Source organism: Pseudorasbora parva, chromosome 1 (genome assembly GCF_024679245.1).
Source record: "Pseudorasbora parva isolate DD20220531a chromosome 1, ASM2467924v1, whole genome shotgun sequence".
NCBI classification, from domain to species: Eukaryota; Metazoa; Chordata; class Actinopteri; order Cypriniformes; family Gobionidae; genus Pseudorasbora; species Pseudorasbora parva.
This window is the reverse complement of record NC_090172.1, coordinates 11,921,801-11,943,746: the sequence shown is the minus strand read 5'-3', so window position 1 is coordinate 11,943,746 and position 21,946 is coordinate 11,921,801. Positions and strand designations below refer to the sequence as shown.

The window sequence follows — 21,946 nt, the reverse complement described above, 5'->3', positions numbered from 1 at the left end:
GGACGGCCAGGTCTAGGTAGATTTGCAGTGGTCTGATACTCCTTCCATTTCAATATTATCGCTTACACAGTGCTCCTTGGGATGTTTAAAGCTTGGGAAATCTTTTTGTATCCAAATCCGGCTTTAAACTTCTCCACAACAGTATCTCGGACCTGCCTGGTGTGTTCCTTGTTCTTCATGATGCTCTCTGCGCTTTAAACGGACCTCTGAGACTATCACAGTGCAGGTGCATTTATACGGAGACTTGATTACACACAGGTAGATTCTATTTATCATCATTAGTCATTTAGGTCAACATTGGATCATTCAGAGATCCTCACTGAACTTCAGGAGAGAGTTTGCTGCACTGAAAGTAAAGGGGCCGAATAATTTTGCACGCCCAATTTTTCAGTTTTTGAGTTGTTAAAAAAGTTTGAAATATCCAATAAATTTGGTTCCAGTTCATGATTGGGTCCCACTTGTTGTTGATTCTTCACAAAAAATTACAGTTTCATATCATTATGTTTGAAGCCTGAAATGTGGCAAAAGGTCGCAAAGTTCAAGGGGGCCGAATACTTTCGCAAGGCACTGTAAATTGTTATCAGTTTGCACTGCAAAAGTTAGGAATTATATATAGATTAATCCTTATTAAAGGTACTGAAGTTATTTAGTCAAGAGCAGAGCAATTACTTTTATTCTTTACATTGTCATTATAAATGGTTTTCTGTCACTTTAAAAGATCTTCCACTGTCGCACATGATGCGGATGTGAGACGCTGAGGGCGCAGTTACAAAATGTACAAAACGCGTGACAGTCCCCAACCTGCTCCTCTACAGAAAATGACATTCGCTGTCCCATTGATGACGGTATTTATACAAGGGTTTCGTTTTTTGGCAGAAGTGCCTTCCGTCTTACTAACCTTGCGACAATGGCCACCTACAGTACTGTAGGCTATTGCAGATGGCAGTTATCCCGAGGCTAGTTACAGAGCTTAGATTGGAAATGTTTTTGTTTTTTCCTCCGGTATTCTTTTTTTTTTAATAACGCAGGTTAAAATACAGGATATTTAAAGGAAAATACTAATATGGGAGGCCGGCGGGAAAGGATGGTAAAATATGGGACTTTCCCGGCCAAAACGGGATACGTGACAGTTATGCTGAAGTCACGTGACATTGATCGATTCACTGATTCATGAACGGTTTGAATCTTTTTGGAAGAACACGGAAGAGAAGACAATGCTGAATAAAGTTGTAGTTTTTGTTATTTTTGGAACAAAATGTATTTCGATGCTTCAAGAGATTCTAACTGATGTCACATATGGACTACTTTGATGATGTTTTTATTAGCTTTCTGGACATGGACAGTATAGTGTGCCTAGACTGCATATGCTCTGGGACTAAAATATAAAATATCTCAAACTGTGTTTCGATGATGAACGGAGGTCTTACGAGTGAGGAACGACATTAGGGTGTCATTAATGACATAAATTTCATTTCTGGGTGAACTAACCCTTTAACGCAGCACGTTAACGCCAATAACGGGCCAACACTAATATAAATGTTTTGTTTAATTATTGTTTTAAGAAAATGACAGATGGTTTCACTAGATAAGAGCCTATTCCACGTCTGGGATCATGTAAATGCAGTTTCAAAACGCGTGATAAAGTAAATGCGTTAAAGTAAATGCAGTTTCTAAAGCCCTATTGAAGACCTTTGAAACTGCATTTATTTGGACCTTGTTGGTTGCAATTGAAAACCGATATGTGGAGAAATATCCTGAAATGTTTTCCTCAAAAAACGTAATTTCTTTTTGACGGAAGAAAGAAAGGCATGAATATTTTGGATGAGATGGGGATGGGTAAATGATCAGGAAATTTTAAATTTCCTTTAACAGGCCAGTGATGATGTTTCAATAAGCATGAATCTTTTTCAAGAGTCATTTCACCCAGCTGACTCCTGGATGTGCACTTGTGATGGGATCACGGTAAGAAAAGTCAAACACAAACCTTTCCCAGAACCTGCGGGCTGCCTTTGAAGGGGTCCGGAATGCTACATTTGCGTCTAGGCTGATTCTTCATCTTGGTCAAAATTGCTTTCTTGGCATTTATTAAATTATCTATTGCTGATACCTGGACAGATATGTAAACAAAGAGACAAACAAGCATCTATGATGATTGGAATAAAATGCATGCTTCTACATAGACCAAACAACAATAAAAAATAATAATTTTATGTTAGTGTTCATGTGTGTGCATGTACACACTCACAGTGGTAAATTCTGAGATGTCTAAGCCACTTTTCATGAGCTCTGGTTTGAGCTCATTTAGTTTGTTGGATGCATCTCGCACCTGACCTGTAAAAATAAATAAATAGTCATATGATCTTGAACCTAAATAATGAATAAAATGAATTGATGCATAAATAAATAAATGCATGAAAGCATACATGAATGAATGAAATATACAAAACAAATGCATAAATTAATAATTGAAGTGCCTACACTCAAGTTCAGATTTCAGTTGCTCATTGGTCTCAAAGATTTCCCGGTACATCAAAATGGTTTTGGAAAGGTGATCTTTCTTCTTACTGAGAGTCACAACGACTTTCTGATATTCTACATCTGGAATAGATCAAAATATAATTAGTAGTAAAAAAACTGTTGTAATTTCCCAAAATTATGACTTTATGTGGCAAGGTGTTCAACTCGTAAATACAAACACTCCAACGAGACTTTAAATCCTAATGGGTAGCACTGCCCACAGTGAAATCTTCTTGGTACAAAATTCAAGGCAAGTTCAAAGCAGCTTTCCAGAAAATCATGTTTCATCACAGATTGCTTCCTGCCTTAGTTGCATTGAGCAGATTAGAGCTGCCTATTTATAGTTTAAAAACTCTATATATACGATATATACATTTTTTTTGTTATATAGCAAGTGTGTGTTAATCCTGCTCCTGAAGGGTCACTGACCTGCAGAGTTTAGCTCCAGCTTCCCTCAACACACCTGCCTGGAAGTTTCTAATATGCATAGGGAGCTAAACTCTGCAGGACATTGGTCCTCCAGTAGCAGGATTAAACACACCTGCTATATAGTATTGCTGTATACTCCTGCTATATATATATATATATATATATATATATATATATATATATATATATATATATATATATATATATATATATATATATATATACATACACAAACATGCACACACTGAATTTATGCAAATAAAATTAGATATACTTTTATATCCAGCTCTACATTATGAAGCAGTGCAGTAATAATTCTACACATCTACATATTAAACAGAAATATTACTTTTCGTAAGAAACCAGTCATTACATTTGATCATGAATTTAAAAAAGGTATTTAAAGCTGCAGTAGGTAACTTTTGTAAAAAATGTATGTCCTGACAGTAAAATATGAGACAGATAATCTGTGAAAAAAAAAAAAAAAAAAACACAATCAAGCTCCTCTGGCTCCTCCCAGTGGTCCTATTGCCATTTGCAGGAATACACCGCTCCCAGTAAGAAACAACCAATCAGAGCCAGGAGGAGTGTCTTAGCAGTGTCAATCAAGCTCTTGGGCATGCTGATCAGACCCCCCTCTCGTGCACAGCACGTACAGGCGTTCAAAATCAAGACCACTGGTGTGCCGCAGCTTTGCTTATGACGGACAAACGATCCAAACTGCCAAATTCCTCGAGTGGCACCTGCTCATAAAATAAAGACGGGTAAACGGAAAAGGACAGATGACAATGATAAAAAAGACAAAAAGAAAGGAGCTGCTTTTCCGAGGTGGAGGCAGCTAACTTAAGTGTCATGAAAGGATTAAAAACGATGCAGAGTTAGCCACATTTCTGCTTGACAAGTAAGTACCGTATCCCTGCTTGATTTGTTTCATTCCCCGAAGTCGCTGTGGGTGTGAATTCCTCACCGGAGCCTATTGACTCAGTGTCAAAACTCTAGCCGCATAACATACAGATAAAATGTCAAGCACTGTGCAAAGCAACTATTGAAACCGACTAATTCACTGGCTTGTCATGTTGCTGAAATGTACTAGCAAACTTTATTTAGCATTACATATCGATAGAATAATTACTTGCATACTCGTTCGTTCGTTTATTTATTTATATAGCACCTTACAGACTACCACTGTAGTTACAAAGTGCTGTCCATTAAAGTTAAAAGGAAACCAACAATACAACAAGACAAAATACAAAAACATCCATGTACTGATGTACTAAAATGCCAGAGTACAGATAAAATTTGAAGTGGTCCTTAAAAGCATTTAGATTTATGGAAGATCTAACGGCAGGCTATTCCATAATCTAGGACCAGCGACAGAGAAAGCACAATCACCTTCCATTTTGAGACGTGCACGAGGAACAGTTACAAGAAACTTGTTTGCTGATCTTAGACTTAAACCTGCACTATAGGGCTTAAGCTCAACTAAATATTCAGGCGCCATTCCATGTAGTGCTCTAAAAACATATACAAAATGTTTGTAATGTTTGTACAAAATGTTGTATCCTAAAATGTATTGGTAGCCAGCCTAGAGACGCTAATAAGGGAGTAACATGGTCCTTTTCCCCACCATTCATCAATAGCCTTGCGGCAGCGTTTTGTACAAGCTGCAAGCGTGCAATGCGTTATAACTGTAACTGTTATATTATCTTACTAGCTATTTATTACTTATAGAAATAGTGCAATGTCAGTAACATTACATGTATTGCAAAATACGTAATGTTTTGAGGACCAAGTTTGTAGTCAAAGTATGAGCAGGCCACAGTCAATGTAAATCATATTGTTGATGTTTCGTCTGTACCATTGAATGTGCCATAACGGTTTATCCGCCGTCATCGGTGGGCCTGCGTGTTTACGGCAGGCTCCGTTGCGATGGGGGAGGAGCTGTAGAGGGAGGGCTGCAGCGAAGCAGAGAGCAAGGGGGAGTGACCTGTGAGTTGTGCTTGTTCAGGCTAAGTCAACGTTTTCTAAAAATTAACTACTGCAGCTTTAATATAGATTTTGTCTGCTGACTAACCATTGCAGAATCTGAAAGGCAGGCTGTATGGAGCGATGGTAATGCTAGTCTGCTGAATCTCAGGATGGAACTGGAGAATGTATTCAGCTCCATCCAAACCAGGACTGTTCTCCAAAAGAACCAAATCCTACAGGACAAAACAATAACACCCATTTACCAACAGTGACCAGTGAACAGCATAGGTTTTTCTTTTAAACTGGTCCAGAATCATGTTTAGGCTGCTTTAATAACCAGTATTAGGAAAAAGGATCATTTAAACGAATGCTTCATCTGAAAATCATAAATTTGTGTGTGTATATGCGAACATTGGCAAACATCACAAAGCTGTGAGCTTTAACATGCAAAATAAAATTGAAAGACTTTATATGTTCTTCTGCATTTAAAAATCAAATATTACAATAAAATCACAGTAACAAATTAGGTATTTCCAAATGTTTAACAAAAATGTATGCTTTTAACCTTATTTTATTTTCAATGCTTTTTCCTTAATTCAAGTCAACTCCAAGCAAATGTATCACCATTTATACAAGGTTAACGAAAACTATTTAAAAAAGCTTTTTTGTTCATTAAAATAAAGAATAAACATCTGAAATATTGCCCTGGAAATTAAATGAAATGACAAAAATGGTATTAAACAAAAATACTTCTTGTAAGACTATTGTATAAAATAAAAACACTAATTTAATAAAGTATATACAAACACACACTCACAGTAATGAGAGTCTCCCCATTAGTAAGGCTGTATGACAAACTTTTATCTCCATTCTCAAACAAAGGAACCACCATGTCTTCTGTGCCTTTCACTGTAACCACCACTTTTCCATTTATACCTTCACCAGCAGCGTTATCGTATTGGTCCTGCAAAAAAGAAGCAAACACACAAATGTAGGCCTGTTGCTTAATTAAGGGAGGTCCCGATTAAGATTGTGACCCCGATCCGAGTAATTAAATATTGAGTATCTGCCCGTACAGAGTCCTGATCTGATACTTGTATCTTGATGTGCACTTCAAGTACATTAAAGTTGTTATAATAACAAAGACATTCCAATGTATACTGATATATGTTGTACAGAGATTTTTTTCAGGGGCCCAAATGTAAAAAGGGGGCATCGATCAGGACGGACTTGTCCCAATACAACACTTACTACAGATACATATTTAAAGACACATCATACGTTGGCTGCGCTAAAGTATGTGATCATTCATTTAAGTGCTAATGTGCTAACCATGCAAAACATGCAAAAAAATAAAATAACTCAAATCTGTACTGAAGCGTCTCTCTCTTAACAAACAATAGAAAGGCATGCACATAATACTGCATAAGACAGAGTGCCAGTTCTCAAAAACAAAAAAATACATACAATTATATAAAAATTTGAGTTTCCTTGTAAGCACAGCCTTAAATGAGTTAAAAAAGTGTTAAATGAATGTAAAGAGTTAGGATGCGGTTCAGATCTGCATCATGTGCGGCAGTTCTTAAAGTGACAGCAGCCTAATAAACCTGCTGCTGTCTGTGATTAATGTAAATCAAAGAACAAGACAAAGAGAAAATCACTCACTGCTCTTGACTGAATAACTTTTGTAGCTTTAATAAGGATTAAACTATATTCAATGTATAATTATGCAGTAAAGACTGCAGTGTTTGATTATTCAATTTCTGCATATTTACCTGTTAGACCTACCTTGAAAATCATAAAGCACTGTTTTTACAAGGGTCAAAAACAATGAAAAAAATTATTATTTGTGTATTTTAACTGGGCCGGTTAATATCTGAACTGGAATCTGAAGCCTAAATGGAAAAAAACTGCTGAGCCTTGATATATTAAAGGCAAAGTTAAATATGTAATTTATTACAATGGGTTTATGTGAAGATTGTTTTAAGTTCACTTAAAGCTGCAGTCCATAACATTTTGCGAAGAAAAATGCAGACAGAGCTTCTTCTCTCTGTTCAGGGTATCTGCAGGTTTTACCACGTCAAATTTAAGACTTTTTAAGACCTTTTTAAGACCATTATGAATAAAATTTAAGACCTATATTGCGCAATAAAAAAACATGCATAAGAAATCCAGAATCACTCAATTACCTAAACTTATATTATTTAATTTATTTTAAATTGAACAAAGTATTAGTGAACTTATTATTCATAGCTCAATCCCACCAGGATTAGCATATATATATATATATATATATATATATATATATATATATATATATATATATATATATATATATATATATATATATATATATATTAGGGCTGGGCAAAAAAAATCGATTTTGCAATTAATCGGTTTTTAAAATCTAGTCGATTCAGAATCAAGTCTCAAAGGCCATGAATCGATTTTTTAAAATATTTATTTCCGCTAACATTGAACATAAGCTTAACGTAAATCTAATTACTAGTCTTCTCCACTAGATGTCACCCATTTGCCTTGCGTGATCTTACAAAGGAGCAAGAGGCGCATATCATTTATCCATTCAGTGTTTAAATGGCAGCTTCCGGTGCATTGTCGCCTTTTATAATGCTGAGGTGAAATACTGTAGTAATACTAAAAATATGCTGAACCATTTGATGTGACAACACACACACAGCCGAGCACACAACTGCTAAAAATAATTACATACACGCGAATGCTTGCCTTGCATTAGGATTAAACTTGAGCAGTCACTTAAGCATGTACGTTAGCCATTATAGACATATTCAAATTATAATGATTCAAACCCTAATAGCTTATATTATAAACAGATTTCCTCTAATAATAGTTAGTCCACAGTCAACTTAAGTCAGTTAAGGTATTGTTGTCTGTTACCACGACAACTACTCACCCATAGACTAAAAAAATTATGAACGCATTTCTCATGTATGAAAAGTAAATTTGCACACGAGCAGCAAAATTGCAAGAAAAGCTTGTCGTGTACTGAAAATTGCTATAAAAAAACATCCAATATCCTAGATTTTTATGTTTTAGAATAAATATATCAAAACATCCATAAAATACTTCTCAGATATTTTTTTTTTTAAATAAAGTTGCATCAAAATTGTATTTAACAATTGTATGGATTTGAAATATAGAAATGTGTTCTGTTTTAATGTACTCAGGTGTACCTAAAATAAAAAGTTTAACATACATGATTGTGGCTCTTCATTTCTTTTTAATTACACATTCATGTTCACTGTTCTTTTTTATAAATACCTATAGTATTTGTATTAAATCTATATTCATTTGAGTTGAATCGAAAATCGAATTGAGAATCGAAATTGAATCGATTTGAGGACTTGTGAATCAAAATCGAATCGAATCTGAACATCTGAATTGATACCCAGCCCTAATATATATATATATATATATATATATATATATATATATATATATATATATATTGTGGTGGTCACTTTCATACATTTTTATTTTTTCATAATTAGGATGCAACATTAACCATATTATTATGTTAGATGCACAATGATCACACATGGCAATAAAACTAACAAAATGCATGAATCTTGTTTGGTAGGCATATTAGAAAAACAAAAAAGGCTGTTCCAGTAGTGCACTATCTATCTTTAATAACACGATCGCTTGGGGTGGGAAATATGACCAACCAGAGCAATAAGCAATTGCTTAATATAAGTAAAACGTTATTAAGTAATTACGTAATCAAGTAATCGGTCAGTAATAAAATATATACTTATAAACAAATGACAATAGGAAAAATAAATACAACATAAAGATGCATACAAAGAGGAACACTCCACTGTTTTTAGAAATAGGGCTTATTCAACTTCTTTTGGATAAACCCCATTTAGATATGTGGGCAAATGCATTTGTCTCAGTGCATGCATTGTTTTAGTTTGGCAGGGTCGCCGCTAGCTTAGCTTAAAATGCATTTCCCCACATATCTAAATGTAGCAAAGTAGAATAAGCCCTATTTCTAAAATAGTTGGAGTGTTCCTTTAAGTGTAAGTGCTGTTTTCCCCGTTTGTGTTGTTGTTAAGCTATTAGTTTGCTTTCACTTTGAGAGCTTTAATGCCCAGATCCAGTACTTACTGACAGTTCCCAAAATTTTTAACTCAAATCAGGATATAGACATATGCATAATGTGTACATTTGATCGTTCAAGAGTAACGTTAGGCTAATGAGCCTAAAAATAACACATTCAATACACTCGCGCGAGCGCTGACAGGCAGCAAACACATAACGTTACAGTCTGACATCGGAGTTCGGCGTTTGCATCACTGTTATTAACTCTATTTAGTGCAATCGGGTATATTATACTTTTATTTGGTCATAATGCAAGATGGTGAGAAAGATTCGCGTTCACGATCGCGGAACTGCAAGAACCGTCAGACTCAGCTGAAGAATAAAATCCGTTTTATGCGTCTGTGAGGTACGATCAGAAAGAGGCTTGTACCAATAACACGAAAGCTGATTGGCTGCAATACACGTGGCATGCTTGCCTAATTTGTAGTTGTAATAGAGCGAACAATAGTTGGTCTACCGAAAGAAAGAACTACAAACACCACGGAACAAACACACACACACACACACACAAACACACACACACGTGCGCGCGTGCTGCGGGACGTGAGAGCGTTTCAATGAGGTAGCGTTACATGGACGTAGGAAAATTAAGACCTGTTTAACATGATTTAAGACCTAGAACGCAATGCTTCCGCGAATTTAAGACTTTTTAAGGCCTTATATTTTGATTCTGAAATTTAATACTTTTTAAGACTTTTTAAGACTCCGCGGGGACCCTGTCTGTTTATGTCTATGGCGAGTCACGCAGGGACTGTTTCTATCAGACCGGTCTAAAATAGTCCCAATATAATCACTTGTTATAAGTGTACCATAATGATTCAAGGAAAGACAAAAACACGATTTGGAAAATGGATTAATGTTGTACATTCTCATAATTATAACATTTTTGAAAATCTTGAACACAAAAAAGTTACTGACAGCAGCTTTAAATATATCTTTTTTAAAGCCTGTTAAATGTGAAAATGTATAGTTTTCAGTTATACTAGAGTATGTTGAATGACTATAATTAATGGCTAAAATTTAAAAAAGACATCAGTATAGGTACTGGTATCAAGTAATATCGGCCTTCATTCATAGTGCTTAATAAAAAGATGCAATTAAACAAATATTTAAAATATACCAACTTTATGTTGTTTCTACACCATTTTGGAGATGCAATGTAAAATTATTACAATATAAAAAATGAGTCGTGATTAATTACAAAAAAAAAAAAAAAAAACTTAAATTGGTCCCCATACCGATCCTTGAGATTGGCTTGGGTCATTGATAATTTATTTGATCAAATTGTTATTTGAGAAAACAGCAATGCCAGAAAAAATGCATTGCAGAAATACATTACATGAATGCTCAGGATAGAGTAATACACCAGGGTTCTTGCAGGTTTCAGTAAGTTAAATTTAAGACCTTTTTAAGACCTTTTAAGACCATTATGAGTGAAATTTAAGACCAACACGACGCATTACTAAAAGCATTATAAATGATCTGAGAAACTCTCAAACATTCTATTTTTATTGATTCAGTTATAGAAACATTAAATAAACTCAGAAACTGATATCAAAATACTGAGTCCAATATTTTCGCATGCAGTTTTTCGTATTCCGAAAAATTTGTTACGCACAGAGATCTTGCACACTGAGTCCGATGCGTATTAATGAATGCGTTACGGGGATAAAAACGCAAAACAAGACAAAGTGACGTCTAGTGAGGATAATTTGTTTGTCCTGAGGAGATGTGGAGAGACTCCTGTGATCGTGTAGAGTTTCCCCTCCTTATCAAGCGGGATCAAGACCGACCGATTAAAAGTGTCAGTTTGATGCTTTGCTAGCGATACTGGAGAGAGACACATATTAAAAAGAAGACCACTAATTTCCGTGAATCAATTGATCCCGAACACCTGGCAGTATGTCTATGGATCCGATCACACACACACACACACACACACACACACACACACACACACACACACACAGAGCTTAACAGAGACTTGATGTGCTATAATTATAGCTGTGATATAATATTATTTGTGGTATTTTTGCTAGAATAATAATTTACGCACTTCCAAAAATAAATTCGACCTCACGTTATGTCAGTCACGCTTGCACACTGCCTCCGAAACTTTCGTCCGTCAAAAAAAAATTTGGAACAGGTTCGATTTTCTGCGTTTTCGCATCCGTAAAAACGCATTTTGAGACGTTTTGACAACTCAGAGCCACCATACATATTATTCTAGCAAAAATGTTACAAATATTATTATTTTAATTGCATTTTTAATTGCGTCACTCAATTGCATTCAATTATTATTATTAATTGCAAGTTGATAGTGTGCGGGACTTCTCCTTTTCATTTGATGATAATGGGACTTTTTTGTCCTGCTCTCCTACGCACCTATCACACACAGGTGTGCGACATTTATGTGATTAAACAAATATTATTATATCACAGCTATAATTATAGCACATCAAGTCTCCCCTTACGAAAGGAAAATATATTTACCAATATATTTTCTTGAAATATATTTTAATATATGGAATAATATATTGATGGCATTATAAAATATATTATATATTCATGCAATATATTGGAAAATGTACAAATGATGGCCGCTTTCAATATATTGCAATATATTGGAAAATATAAAAATTAAATCCCATAACGTTATATGTGAATATATTGCATGATATTTTCAAATATAGTGCAATATATTTTTGTTTCGTAAGGGTCTGTAAAGCTCTGTCTGTCTGTCTGTGTGTGTGTGTGTGTGTGTGTGTGTGTGATCGGATCCATAGACATACTGCCAGGTGTTCGGGATCAATTGATTCACAGAAATTAGTGGTCTTCTTTTATATATGTCTCCAGTATCGCTAGCAAAGCATCAAACTGAGCCACTGAAACTGCAACTTTGAATCGGTCGATCTGGATAATCCTGCTTGATAGGGAAACTCTCCTCTCTACGCGATCACAGGAGTAACGTTAGATGAACCCATTATCTCCTCGGGACAAACAAATCATCCTCACTAGACGTCACTTTGTCTTGTTTTGCGTTTTTCCCCGTAACACATTCATTAATAAGCATCGGACTCAGTGTGCAAGGTCTCTGTGCGTGACGAGTTTTTCGGATCATGAATATGAAAAAACGCATGCGAAAATATCGGACTCAGTGTGCAAAGACCCATGTTCTTTGAAAACGCGCGTAGACACAAGTGCATACCAGACAAAACAACCATCCTATGATAGGGGCGGATCTACGGTTGGGCCTGAGATTGACAGCTGCCCACCCAGTCAGATCAAATACATCAGAATACATTACGCTTAACCCTATTAGAATGCGAGTGTTGGCGCCAGCATATTAAAGCGCTATTTGACCGTAAATCCTCAACATTTGGCGCGCTTAAAAAAAATCCTTAAAGACAAATAGCGCTTTTTGCCAAAATATGGTTTATTACGGTAATTTCTTGCTTTCCGTTTGCCAATCGCAGCTTTCTGAAAAGCTGAAGGAAAAGTGTAAGGAGTAAAAATGCATGAAGCAGTCGGGTAAAGAAAACTAAAAGGTTTTGTTTCTGAACGGAAGTAAAAGTTTTAAGACTTTGGTAAATAAAATTTAAGACCTAGGATGAAAATCTGGGCGTTTATAAGACTTTTTAAGGCCTTAAATGTAACTTTCTGAATTTAAGACTTTTTAAGACTTTTTAAGACCCCGCGGGAACCCTGTACAATAAAAATTACAATAACAAAAAAAAAATGAACACCATCATTTATTTTCAGATTTGATTTGAAAGCAAAAAGGAACAAGGGGCTTTGGGTTCCTAAAGGCAGTAGGTGGTGTTATACATCACATCATGTGTTAACAGTATAAGAAACTGAAACTCACCATGATCTTCAGATTCAAGCTGGAGAGCAGTGTGCGATTGGCTCGAATGTTACTATTGGAGACAACAGGAGTTGAAGGTGGAGTCTCAGGTGCTAATTTCATTGCTTTATTTGGAACAACGTTTAGTGCAATCTAAGATAAAGAAAAACAAGTGAGTATTCTAAAGTAAGAAACCGTAATAAAGCAGTGCATACTACAAACTGGATTAAATAAATGGTATGTTCCCACCTGTTTGCTCCACAGATGTTTGGTTTGGTCCAAAGCCAAAACAAACTGGACTACATACTTTCCTACAAGCTCTGGAATCTGCTTATCCCTGAAAAAGATACGGGTCAATGACAAAAAAATATGTACAGAAAAAATGGTATGTATACAGTATTGTTCAAAATAATAGCAGTACAATGTGACTAACCAGAATAATCAAGGTTTTTAGTATATTTTTTATTGCTACGTGGCAAACAAGTTACCAGTAGGTTCAGTAGATTGTCAGAAAACAAACAAGACCCAGCATTCATGATATGCACGCTCTTAAGGCTGTGCAATTGGGCAATTAGTTGAAAGGGGTGTGTTCAAAAAAATAGCAGTGTCTACCTTTGACTGTACAAACTCAAAACTATTTTGTACAAACATTTTTTTTTTTCTGGGATTTAGCAATCCTGTGAATCACTAAACTAATATTTAGTTGTATGACCACAGTTTTTTAAAACTGCTTGACATCTGTGTGGCATGGAGTCAACCAACTTGTGGCACCTCTCAGCTGTTATTCCACTCCATGATTCTTTAACAACATTCCACAATTCATTCACATTTCTTGGTTTTGCTTCAGAAACAGCATTTTTGATATCACCCCACAAGTTCTCAATTGGATTAAGGTCTGGAGATTGGGCTGGCCACTCCATAACATTAATTTTGTTGGTTTGGAACCAAGACTTTGCCCGTTTACTAGTGTGTTTTGGGTCATTGTCTTGTTGAAACAACCATTTCAAGTGCATGTCCTCTTCAGCATAGGGCAACATGACCTCTTCCAAGTATTTTAACATATGCAAACTGATCCATGATCCCTGGTATGCGATAAATAGGCCCAACACCATAGTAGGAGAAACATGCCCATATCATGATGCTTGCACCTCCATGCTTCACTGTCTTCACTGTGTACTGTGGCTTGAATTCAGAGTTTGGGGGTAGTCTCACAAACTGCCTGTGGCCCTTGGACCCAAAAAGAACAATTTTACTCTCATCAGTCCACAAAATGTTCCTCCATTTCTCTTTAGGCCAGTTGATGTGTTCTTTGGCAAATTGTAACCTCTTCTGCACATGCCTTTTTTTTAACAGAGGGACTTTGCAGGGGATTCTTGAAAATAGATTAGCTTCACACAGACGTCTTCTAACTGTCACAGTACTTACAGGTAACTCCAGACTGTCTTTGATCATCCTGGAGGTGATCATTGGCTGAGCCTTTGCCATTCTGGTTATTCTTCTATCCATTTTGATGGTTGTCTTCCGTTTTCTTCCACGTCTCTCTGGTTTTGCTCTCCATTTTAAGGCATTGGAGATCATTTTAGCTGAACAGCCTATCATTTTTGCACCTCTTTATAGGTTTTCCCCTCTCTAATCAACTTTTTAATCAAAGTACGCTGTTCTTCTGAACAATGTCTTGAACGACCCATTTTCCTCAGCTTTCAAATGCATGTTCAACAAGTGTTGGCTTCATCCTTAAATAGGGGCCACCTGATTCACACCTGTTTCTTCACAAAATTGATGACCTCAGTGATTGAATGCCACACTGCTATTTTTTTGAACACACCCCTTTCAACTAATTGCACAGCCTTAAGAGCGTGCATATCATGAATGCTGGGTCTCATTTGTTTTCTGAGAATCTACTGAACCTACTGGTAACTTGTTTGCCACGTAGCAATAAAAAAATATACGAAAAACCTTGATTATTCTGGTTAGTCACATTGTATTGCTATTATTTTGAACAATACTGTACACACTTTCTAACCCAACCATCCATCCACTAATCCATGTCTATCTAAAGGTTTTTTAAATATTATTACTAATAATAACAGTTTCACTGTTTTCATTTAATAAAATATATAAAATACTATTAAGTTAAATACTTATTTCAGGCTTTTAATGAGATGTAAAGTGCCCAGTTGTATCTATTACCTGAAGCAGAAACACTCGTCCTTTTCAGTGTCCTTGCGTTTACTACATTTCAGAGCAGTGGCCTAAAACATAAAACAAAACATTCAAAATCAAATTTCTTATGGAATGCAACAATACAGTTAGTCTACGATTCAATACAAACCTTGGTTTTTAACCACGTTTTTTTGGTTTGGCTCGGTTCTGATGGCTTGTCACATACGTTTTTCTGCTATTTTATTCTTAAGCGACAGGAACAGCAAAACTTCTTTGTTCATATTTACAAAGGGTGCTAATAATTCTGACCAGGGCTGTCCAAAAAATTGATTTCATTTGATGTTGCTCACTGTCAAAATTGACCGACCAAAGGAAATGAATGAAATTAGTTAAGAACCTTCCCTATCAAAGCATTTTATTATTTTGTCCTAAATAAAATCTATATTATAGCCACAATGCTGAACAAACACACATAGGAATGAAAGAGGGAGTCTATAAAACATCCAGTGGAAAAGATTTACACTCTATTACAGATGTTACTGCATTGCTGCTAAAATTACACTTCAACATTTTTAAGACACCTAACTATGACAAAACAATTATATATATATATATATATATATATATATATATATATATATATATATATATATATGATTGTATTATAATTTCTAAAAATAAAACCGAGATTTGAACAAATCAGCCAACAATAATTCCAGAGATTTGCATTTGCTTAAACAAATGATGGTGAAAACGAGAAATGTATCTATGAATAAGATATAATAACCATCTAAATAGCAGCTTAGGTGGGGTAAATATAGGTTTAAACACATAAATCCCCATAAAGTACATTATTTTATTGTTACTTAAATAACATTTTATTAAGAAGCAACAACAACAAAAAAGTTACAAACTTACAGCTCTGGTGAAAAGCTTAAGATGGTTATGAAAGACATTGGACCTCATTCATTAAACTTTTGTAAATATATGATTAAATTCTGACTAACTTAACTGAAAACTCTCCCCCCGATTCACAAATGTTTCGTTAACATACTTTTTGATATTTAAACGTGTGTATGTTAGTGAATTCCAATCATTCCTGAATGGAGCGCATGCACGCTCATCCACAATTAGCATAATAATGCATGAATTATAACTACATAAATGGCGTGTCCAGGAAAGCTGTGGCATCTTCTGGACTCTCTTCTCATTATTGTCTCCAGTATAGTGGATAAATGCAAAAAAGACTAATCGGCCATATAAGCCTAACAATAAATATTAAATCAAAGTGTGTCCACCAAAACATCTATAAGTAGGTTAAAAAAAAAAAAAAAAAAGTCAGGCACTCTTCTGAAAACAGCCAGCTGGTGGCAATTGAGAACTTTGGGGGTGCAGCATTTTTTCAACTAGATGCTTTGGTTGCAATGATGATACAAAATATGCCATCTTATTTTGAAGAATATTACTGAATATTAAAATGCAGTAACCAGCAATATTAAGTTCTCCATTGGTGTTCATTCATTGTACGAGTAGGATGGTTGGTCGGTGTAGTATTTGTCCTACCATTTACACGTAGGGACCAGGTGTACATTTATTTTGTACCAACTAACGTTTTTTAAAGTACTAAAATGTTCATGAATTTTCTGAAAAATTACTTCAGAATGGCTTTATTCTAATTCTAATTTACACAAAAATGTATTCTGCTCGTATTTAATGAATGAGGCCCATCGTGAGAATTGGCTTAAATCTAGACCAATTTTGTGAAATTCACACTTGTAGCTTTAGTAAAGTGCCAGAATAAAGACAAAATAGAGTCACTCACTGCCGAGGGTGGACCTGACGCTGATGTTTCACCTTTCCAGAGAAGCATTGAAAGGTTTGCAGGGCAGATGTTTCTCACCGGGCTGCCCTCCTCAGACATCACAACCACTGAAAATACTTCAGGCAGCAGAAAAATGTGATTCACATAGTACTCTACTAATTTTACAATATAATATAGGCATTACAGTGTATTCACACACCTGGGAAAATGTCTCCAGCACATAAGGTGGCAGCACTGTTATATTCGATAAAGAGTTGAACAGGTTTGTTGGGATCAGGGATCACATTAAGCCTTATTATTGGCCCTGGAATGGCTTTCCTGCCAAAAGATCCCCTAAATTCTAAATTATGCTTCCCTCTATAAAAGAAAGAGAGTGATAGAAAGAGACAGAGACAATGAGAGAGATGGACAACAGTGTAGTTTTCACCAATTGCAGTATTAAAAATAAAATTTAAACATTTAAAAAGTAATTATTAAAATAAAATAAACTAAGCCTTTGGACAAAATGTACAAACAAAAAACAAACAAAAACAAAACAAAAAAAACTTAACGTTTGCACATGTTTTTATGTTCAATATCATATTTGATACATCAGGCTTTTATGGCTCATATAACATGCTATAGGACAACCCAAAAGTGGAACCACTGACATAGGAGAATATGGAGCTCATACTCTTAAATTTCATTCAGAGGCTCAAACTGAGCAAAAATATCCAATTTGGTGCAGATGCTGGTATTTATTAGTCTGGCTCTGCCCTCCTACGTACTTCTGCTCAATTTTCATTTTCCTTGGGACTTCCTGGGACTGCTGTGTAGTTTTAGGTTTTCGCCGAACAAATTTTTACCGGTCCAATCAGCGAACAGAGGGAGTGGCTGAGAACGATGACGTTGATGTCGAGCGCTAGTTTGAGATGTAACTTAATTCAGTAATGGCGGCGGAGAAAGATGCAAACTAAACCATTCATTGCATTGTGGCACCGCTGCCGAATATACAGAAGTTAAACCTGGAGCAATAACAGTCTTTGCTGGGGTTTGTTGGTGGCCATGATGTTGTGGCCCTCCAACAGGGTAAATTCGGGAAAAGTTTGATTTTCCAGATTGCTTCGTTAGTGATGAAGGAGTTGGCTGAAGCTATTCAGACGGTAACTGTTTCTCGTGGGGTTGGAAGGTATTGCCATCATTTAAGTTAAGGGGGCTAGTCAGCTATTTTATTGCTGTCCGTCTCTCACCACCCGCGTAAAATTCCCGGCATCATTCACGCTCTACCCTTTACTGATGACGATATATAAATATATATAAGTAGCCCTACATTGCCTATATGAGAGCATGTGAGCAAAGCGGAGTGGGTGTGATCCTCCGGCCTCCGTTCAATATTCTGCTCTATTCAAGAGTGCACCACAATTCAAGCCTATAGATAGTCATGATGATATTTGTGGCTGCACTGGAGTCCGTCATTACCTGGTTATAGTTACGCCACTGAGGCTAATCATGAGGGTTCCATGGCCCAAAAAAAGTTTCCAAAATTTTAGAGGGTTAAAGAAGACATAGCCTATTTAGTCACATAGTTAGGCTATGTTTAAATATTATTCTATAATTTTTTTTAAATTTATTTCATCTGTTAATTATGAAAAGTGAACAGCATGAGTTAGATGGCTACACCATACGATGCACAATATGTCGACAGACATTATTTTGACCACTTCATTGAATTTTGTTTTGTATAGTCTTTTTTTAAAGTGAATTTCATTTTATATAAATTGTATTTTAATTTTGATTAATATTTCATCAACTAATTGCCTGTATATTTAATAAATAAGAAGCAAACCAAGAACGTTGGGAATGGATTGATGTGCTTACCAAACCAACTGGCCTGTTTCTGCTGCCTTTGAGTAATGCTGAAATTAGTGTCTTTCTGTTTTTAACAAATTTCTTGAATATATTACATGTCTTAATTACAGTTGGCCTACAGACAGTTATGCTATTTGTGGCTGCACCAGAGTCCGTCATTACTAGGTTAAAGTTACGCCACTGATGCTAATCATGAGCAGTATGAGGAAGATTTTACGTGTGTGACAAAGGAACATATGGCTATATAAATACTCTTATGTCGATAAAAGCATATTTTACAGCATATACATATGTCCTTATTAAGAAAATTATGTTAACAACATCTCATTATTGCGAGAAAAGATGTTGTCAAAATGACATCTCACGTTATTAAGACATAATTGACTGGAAAAAAAATATGTGGCAACAACACATCACCGTATAAATATGTACTTACTTTGGACCACTTATACTTTCTAATATGAAGCAAGCTTTTCCTTCTGAATCTACAGGCTGAGACGTCACTGAGGACTTTATCTAAAAGAGAAAAAGAAAAAGATTCAAAATTGCATCACCTTACAGTAGTTGCTCTTATGTAAAAAACTAACGGGTTTCAGTGATCAGAAATTGTGAATTGTATGTCAGTGATCAAAGGTGCATTTATTTTTTGTTGCATTAAGTTTGTACTTTGGAGCCCGTATTTTCAACTAAAATGTTCTAAAGTATTTGTATTTGATTGTTCATTATATAAATTACTGTAGTTATCAACAGAGGTGATACAATTTTGTATCTTTTGGCATTTTAGTTTAGTCACCTCTGTTGAATATAGTTTGTTCAGAAAAAAAAAAACAAATTATAAGAAAAATTTGTCGACAAATCCTTTCCCTTCCCTCAATTGTACCTTCAACTGTGAGGACAGAGTCTTCATCACAATCACAAACCGCTGGTCTGGTGAAGGATTTCCCCATTGATCACACAGCTGCATGACCAATGGTGTGTCCAAGCCATGGCCATTCATGACCTGGAAAGGCTAAAGACACAAGCTTTATTCTAAATATTCTTACCCATGAATTTTATTACATTTTTAATGCATTACATACCATCTCTGGCTTCTCCAGTAGAATTATCTTTGCCGGAGTTCCCGCAGTAACTTCAATTCGCACAAATTCCTTCATGTCCTGATACCTTAAGCACAACTCTCTTGGGCCAAGAGATCCTGCCGTGAATCGGACTCTGCATACGGAAATTCTTCCAGTATTAGCCTGCAAAAAGGCATACAAAAATAAAAAAAAGGAAAAGGCTAACATGAAATTTGCTAAGTGATAGGCCTACCCCTTTTTCTGGATTCAGTTTGTTTAGATTTATTAAGACTTTATACATAATGAATGTGAGAAAGTGCAACACGCAACATGATGGAATAAATACTGCCTTCTAAATAAAGAGTCAATCAATTGGTTACTGCAGCTGCATTAGAAGCTTCCGGTTGCTATAGAAATGTGTTTTTTGAGACGCTCTGCTTTGGACTGCACATGTGAATTTGCTGCTCCCGTCTGAAAAATAAGCTTCTTTCTTTTAACACTATTTGAGTAAAAGAAACAACATTTATAGGACAGATGGATGTCTAATTCAGTTTCTGATTTAAAACATGTTATTTAATTGTGAGTTCAGCAAAAGTTTTAGAAATATCAGGATTGGCCCCTTTAAATAGATAGGACTTGTTCTTGGAAACCCAAAAATATAAAAAAAATATATATATTTTTGGATTCCGTTTTAATGATTTAAAAAAAATGTAATAATCAAAAACCACGTATTGAAAACTTTAACAATGTATTTTTATTTTTTTTTTACAATAAAGGGGCTCAATAGTTTTAAAAAATAAATAAATAACATTTTTCCTATTAATTTGTCTAGATTTATGATTCAATACAAATGTATATAGTAATCAAATGAAGGCATAAAATAATTTAAAAAATAATTCTGTGATATGTAGACATGATCTGTACACATGATTGACTGGCAAGAACAGATGCCATATAGAAGTTTCTATGACTGAACTTCAAGACAAATATATAATTTTACAAGGTGACATCTGGCAAAAAAAAATGTTTTCTTCATTACTGTACTCAGAGGTAACTCCGAGGTATTCAAATAATTAAAGGATTACTTCAGCGATTAGCATATGGCTTAGTATCAGTAGAAACCCTGAAGTATAATGAATGATCGTGCTCCTCCCACTCATATCCCCCTGAGACAAGAGATTTATGCATTTTATTTCTAGAAAAATTTCTCAGATGACGCAAATATCGTCAATTTGCGTCATCGGAGGAATCTTTGGCCAGAGGTTAAAGACTACAGCCAGCAGAGGGAGCTATTTCCGCATGTTTTAAACTCACTCATGGGGGATGGGAGATCACACTCACAGCTCAGCTAGGGCAGCTGCAGGCATTCATGTAAACAGAGCGGCGAAAAGTAAGTGTTTCAACTTCTCAAATGAATTCCTATGAAAATTACGCGCCAGACTAAACACGCGCTGTGAATGTATGCCGCGGACGCGTTTTCCTCTGCTTTCATCACGAGAGCTCATTCAGCTCATTCATCACGGTGAATGTAAGCTGAGTCCTGCAGCGTTTGTGCTGTGACACTCCCTCAGCGGCTAAATCACATTGAACACATACGTTCAGTTTTTAATTTTAGTGTCTGTTCTCTAACTAAACTGATTTTATGAAAATAAACGCAGTGGGAAATTGATCCAGTGATTCAGTAGCGGTGGCTTTGGGAGTGGCCTCGTAGGGCAGCGAAGCATTCTGGGAATTGTTGTTTTTCATCCCCATGAGACAAATACATTTTCTGTCTTTTCTTAGTCTAGAAAGCACCAAATTTAAAAAATAATATCACATTTCTACTACATTAATGACCCAGTTTAAATACAGATTCCTCTTCCCAGCGCTGAAGTACCCATTTAAGTCTTAAGATGTAATAAAACAATCACTAGGGAAAGTGACTGAAAAATATATATGCGCTGGGCAATGATTAAAATGTTTCTGTGATTATTCGCAGTATGCGCAAAATTCAAGAATGAATACAAAAAGTAGTGTACTGCATACTTTTATTTTTAAAATGCTGCTATATGAACAAAAGTGCAATAACATGGTTTGCAAACACTTTAAACAAATGTTTTTTTATTTTTTTTATTTTTTTACAGCAGTAAAAAATTAGTAACGGTTACA

General features: G+C 35.5%; 2 protein-coding genes across 2 annotated transcripts in view; one reads left to right on the top strand and one right to left on the bottom strand.

Annotated features, from left to right (window-relative positions):
- Nucleotides 1-21,946, top strand: part of LOC137083179 (uncharacterized) — a 172,377-nt gene that overhangs the window by 69,255 nt on the left and 81,176 nt on the right. The window lies entirely within an intron of this gene.
- smchd1 (structural maintenance of chromosomes flexible hinge domain containing 1) overlaps nt 1-21,946 on the bottom strand; it is a 106,162-nt gene that overhangs the window by 18,041 nt on the left and 66,175 nt on the right. Inside the window, exons 30-42 of the mRNA XM_067422933.1 lie at nt 19,820-19,981; nt 19,621-19,749; nt 19,177-19,256; nt 17,092-17,249; nt 16,893-17,008; nt 15,098-15,159; nt 13,157-13,244; nt 12,929-13,060; nt 5,732-5,878; nt 5,021-5,147; nt 2,479-2,598; nt 2,246-2,331; nt 1,985-2,107 (exon numbers count right to left, since the gene is read on the bottom strand). Coding sequence (XP_067279034.1) covers nt 1,985-2,107; nt 2,246-2,331; nt 2,479-2,598; nt 5,021-5,147; nt 5,732-5,878; nt 12,929-13,060; nt 13,157-13,244; nt 15,098-15,159; nt 16,893-17,008; nt 17,092-17,249; nt 19,177-19,256; nt 19,621-19,749; nt 19,820-19,981 — 1,530 coding nt within the window. The remainder of the gene's footprint in view (nt 1-1,984; nt 2,108-2,245; nt 2,332-2,478; nt 2,599-5,020; nt 5,148-5,731; nt 5,879-12,928; nt 13,061-13,156; nt 13,245-15,097; nt 15,160-16,892; nt 17,009-17,091; nt 17,250-19,176; nt 19,257-19,620; nt 19,750-19,819; nt 19,982-21,946) is intronic.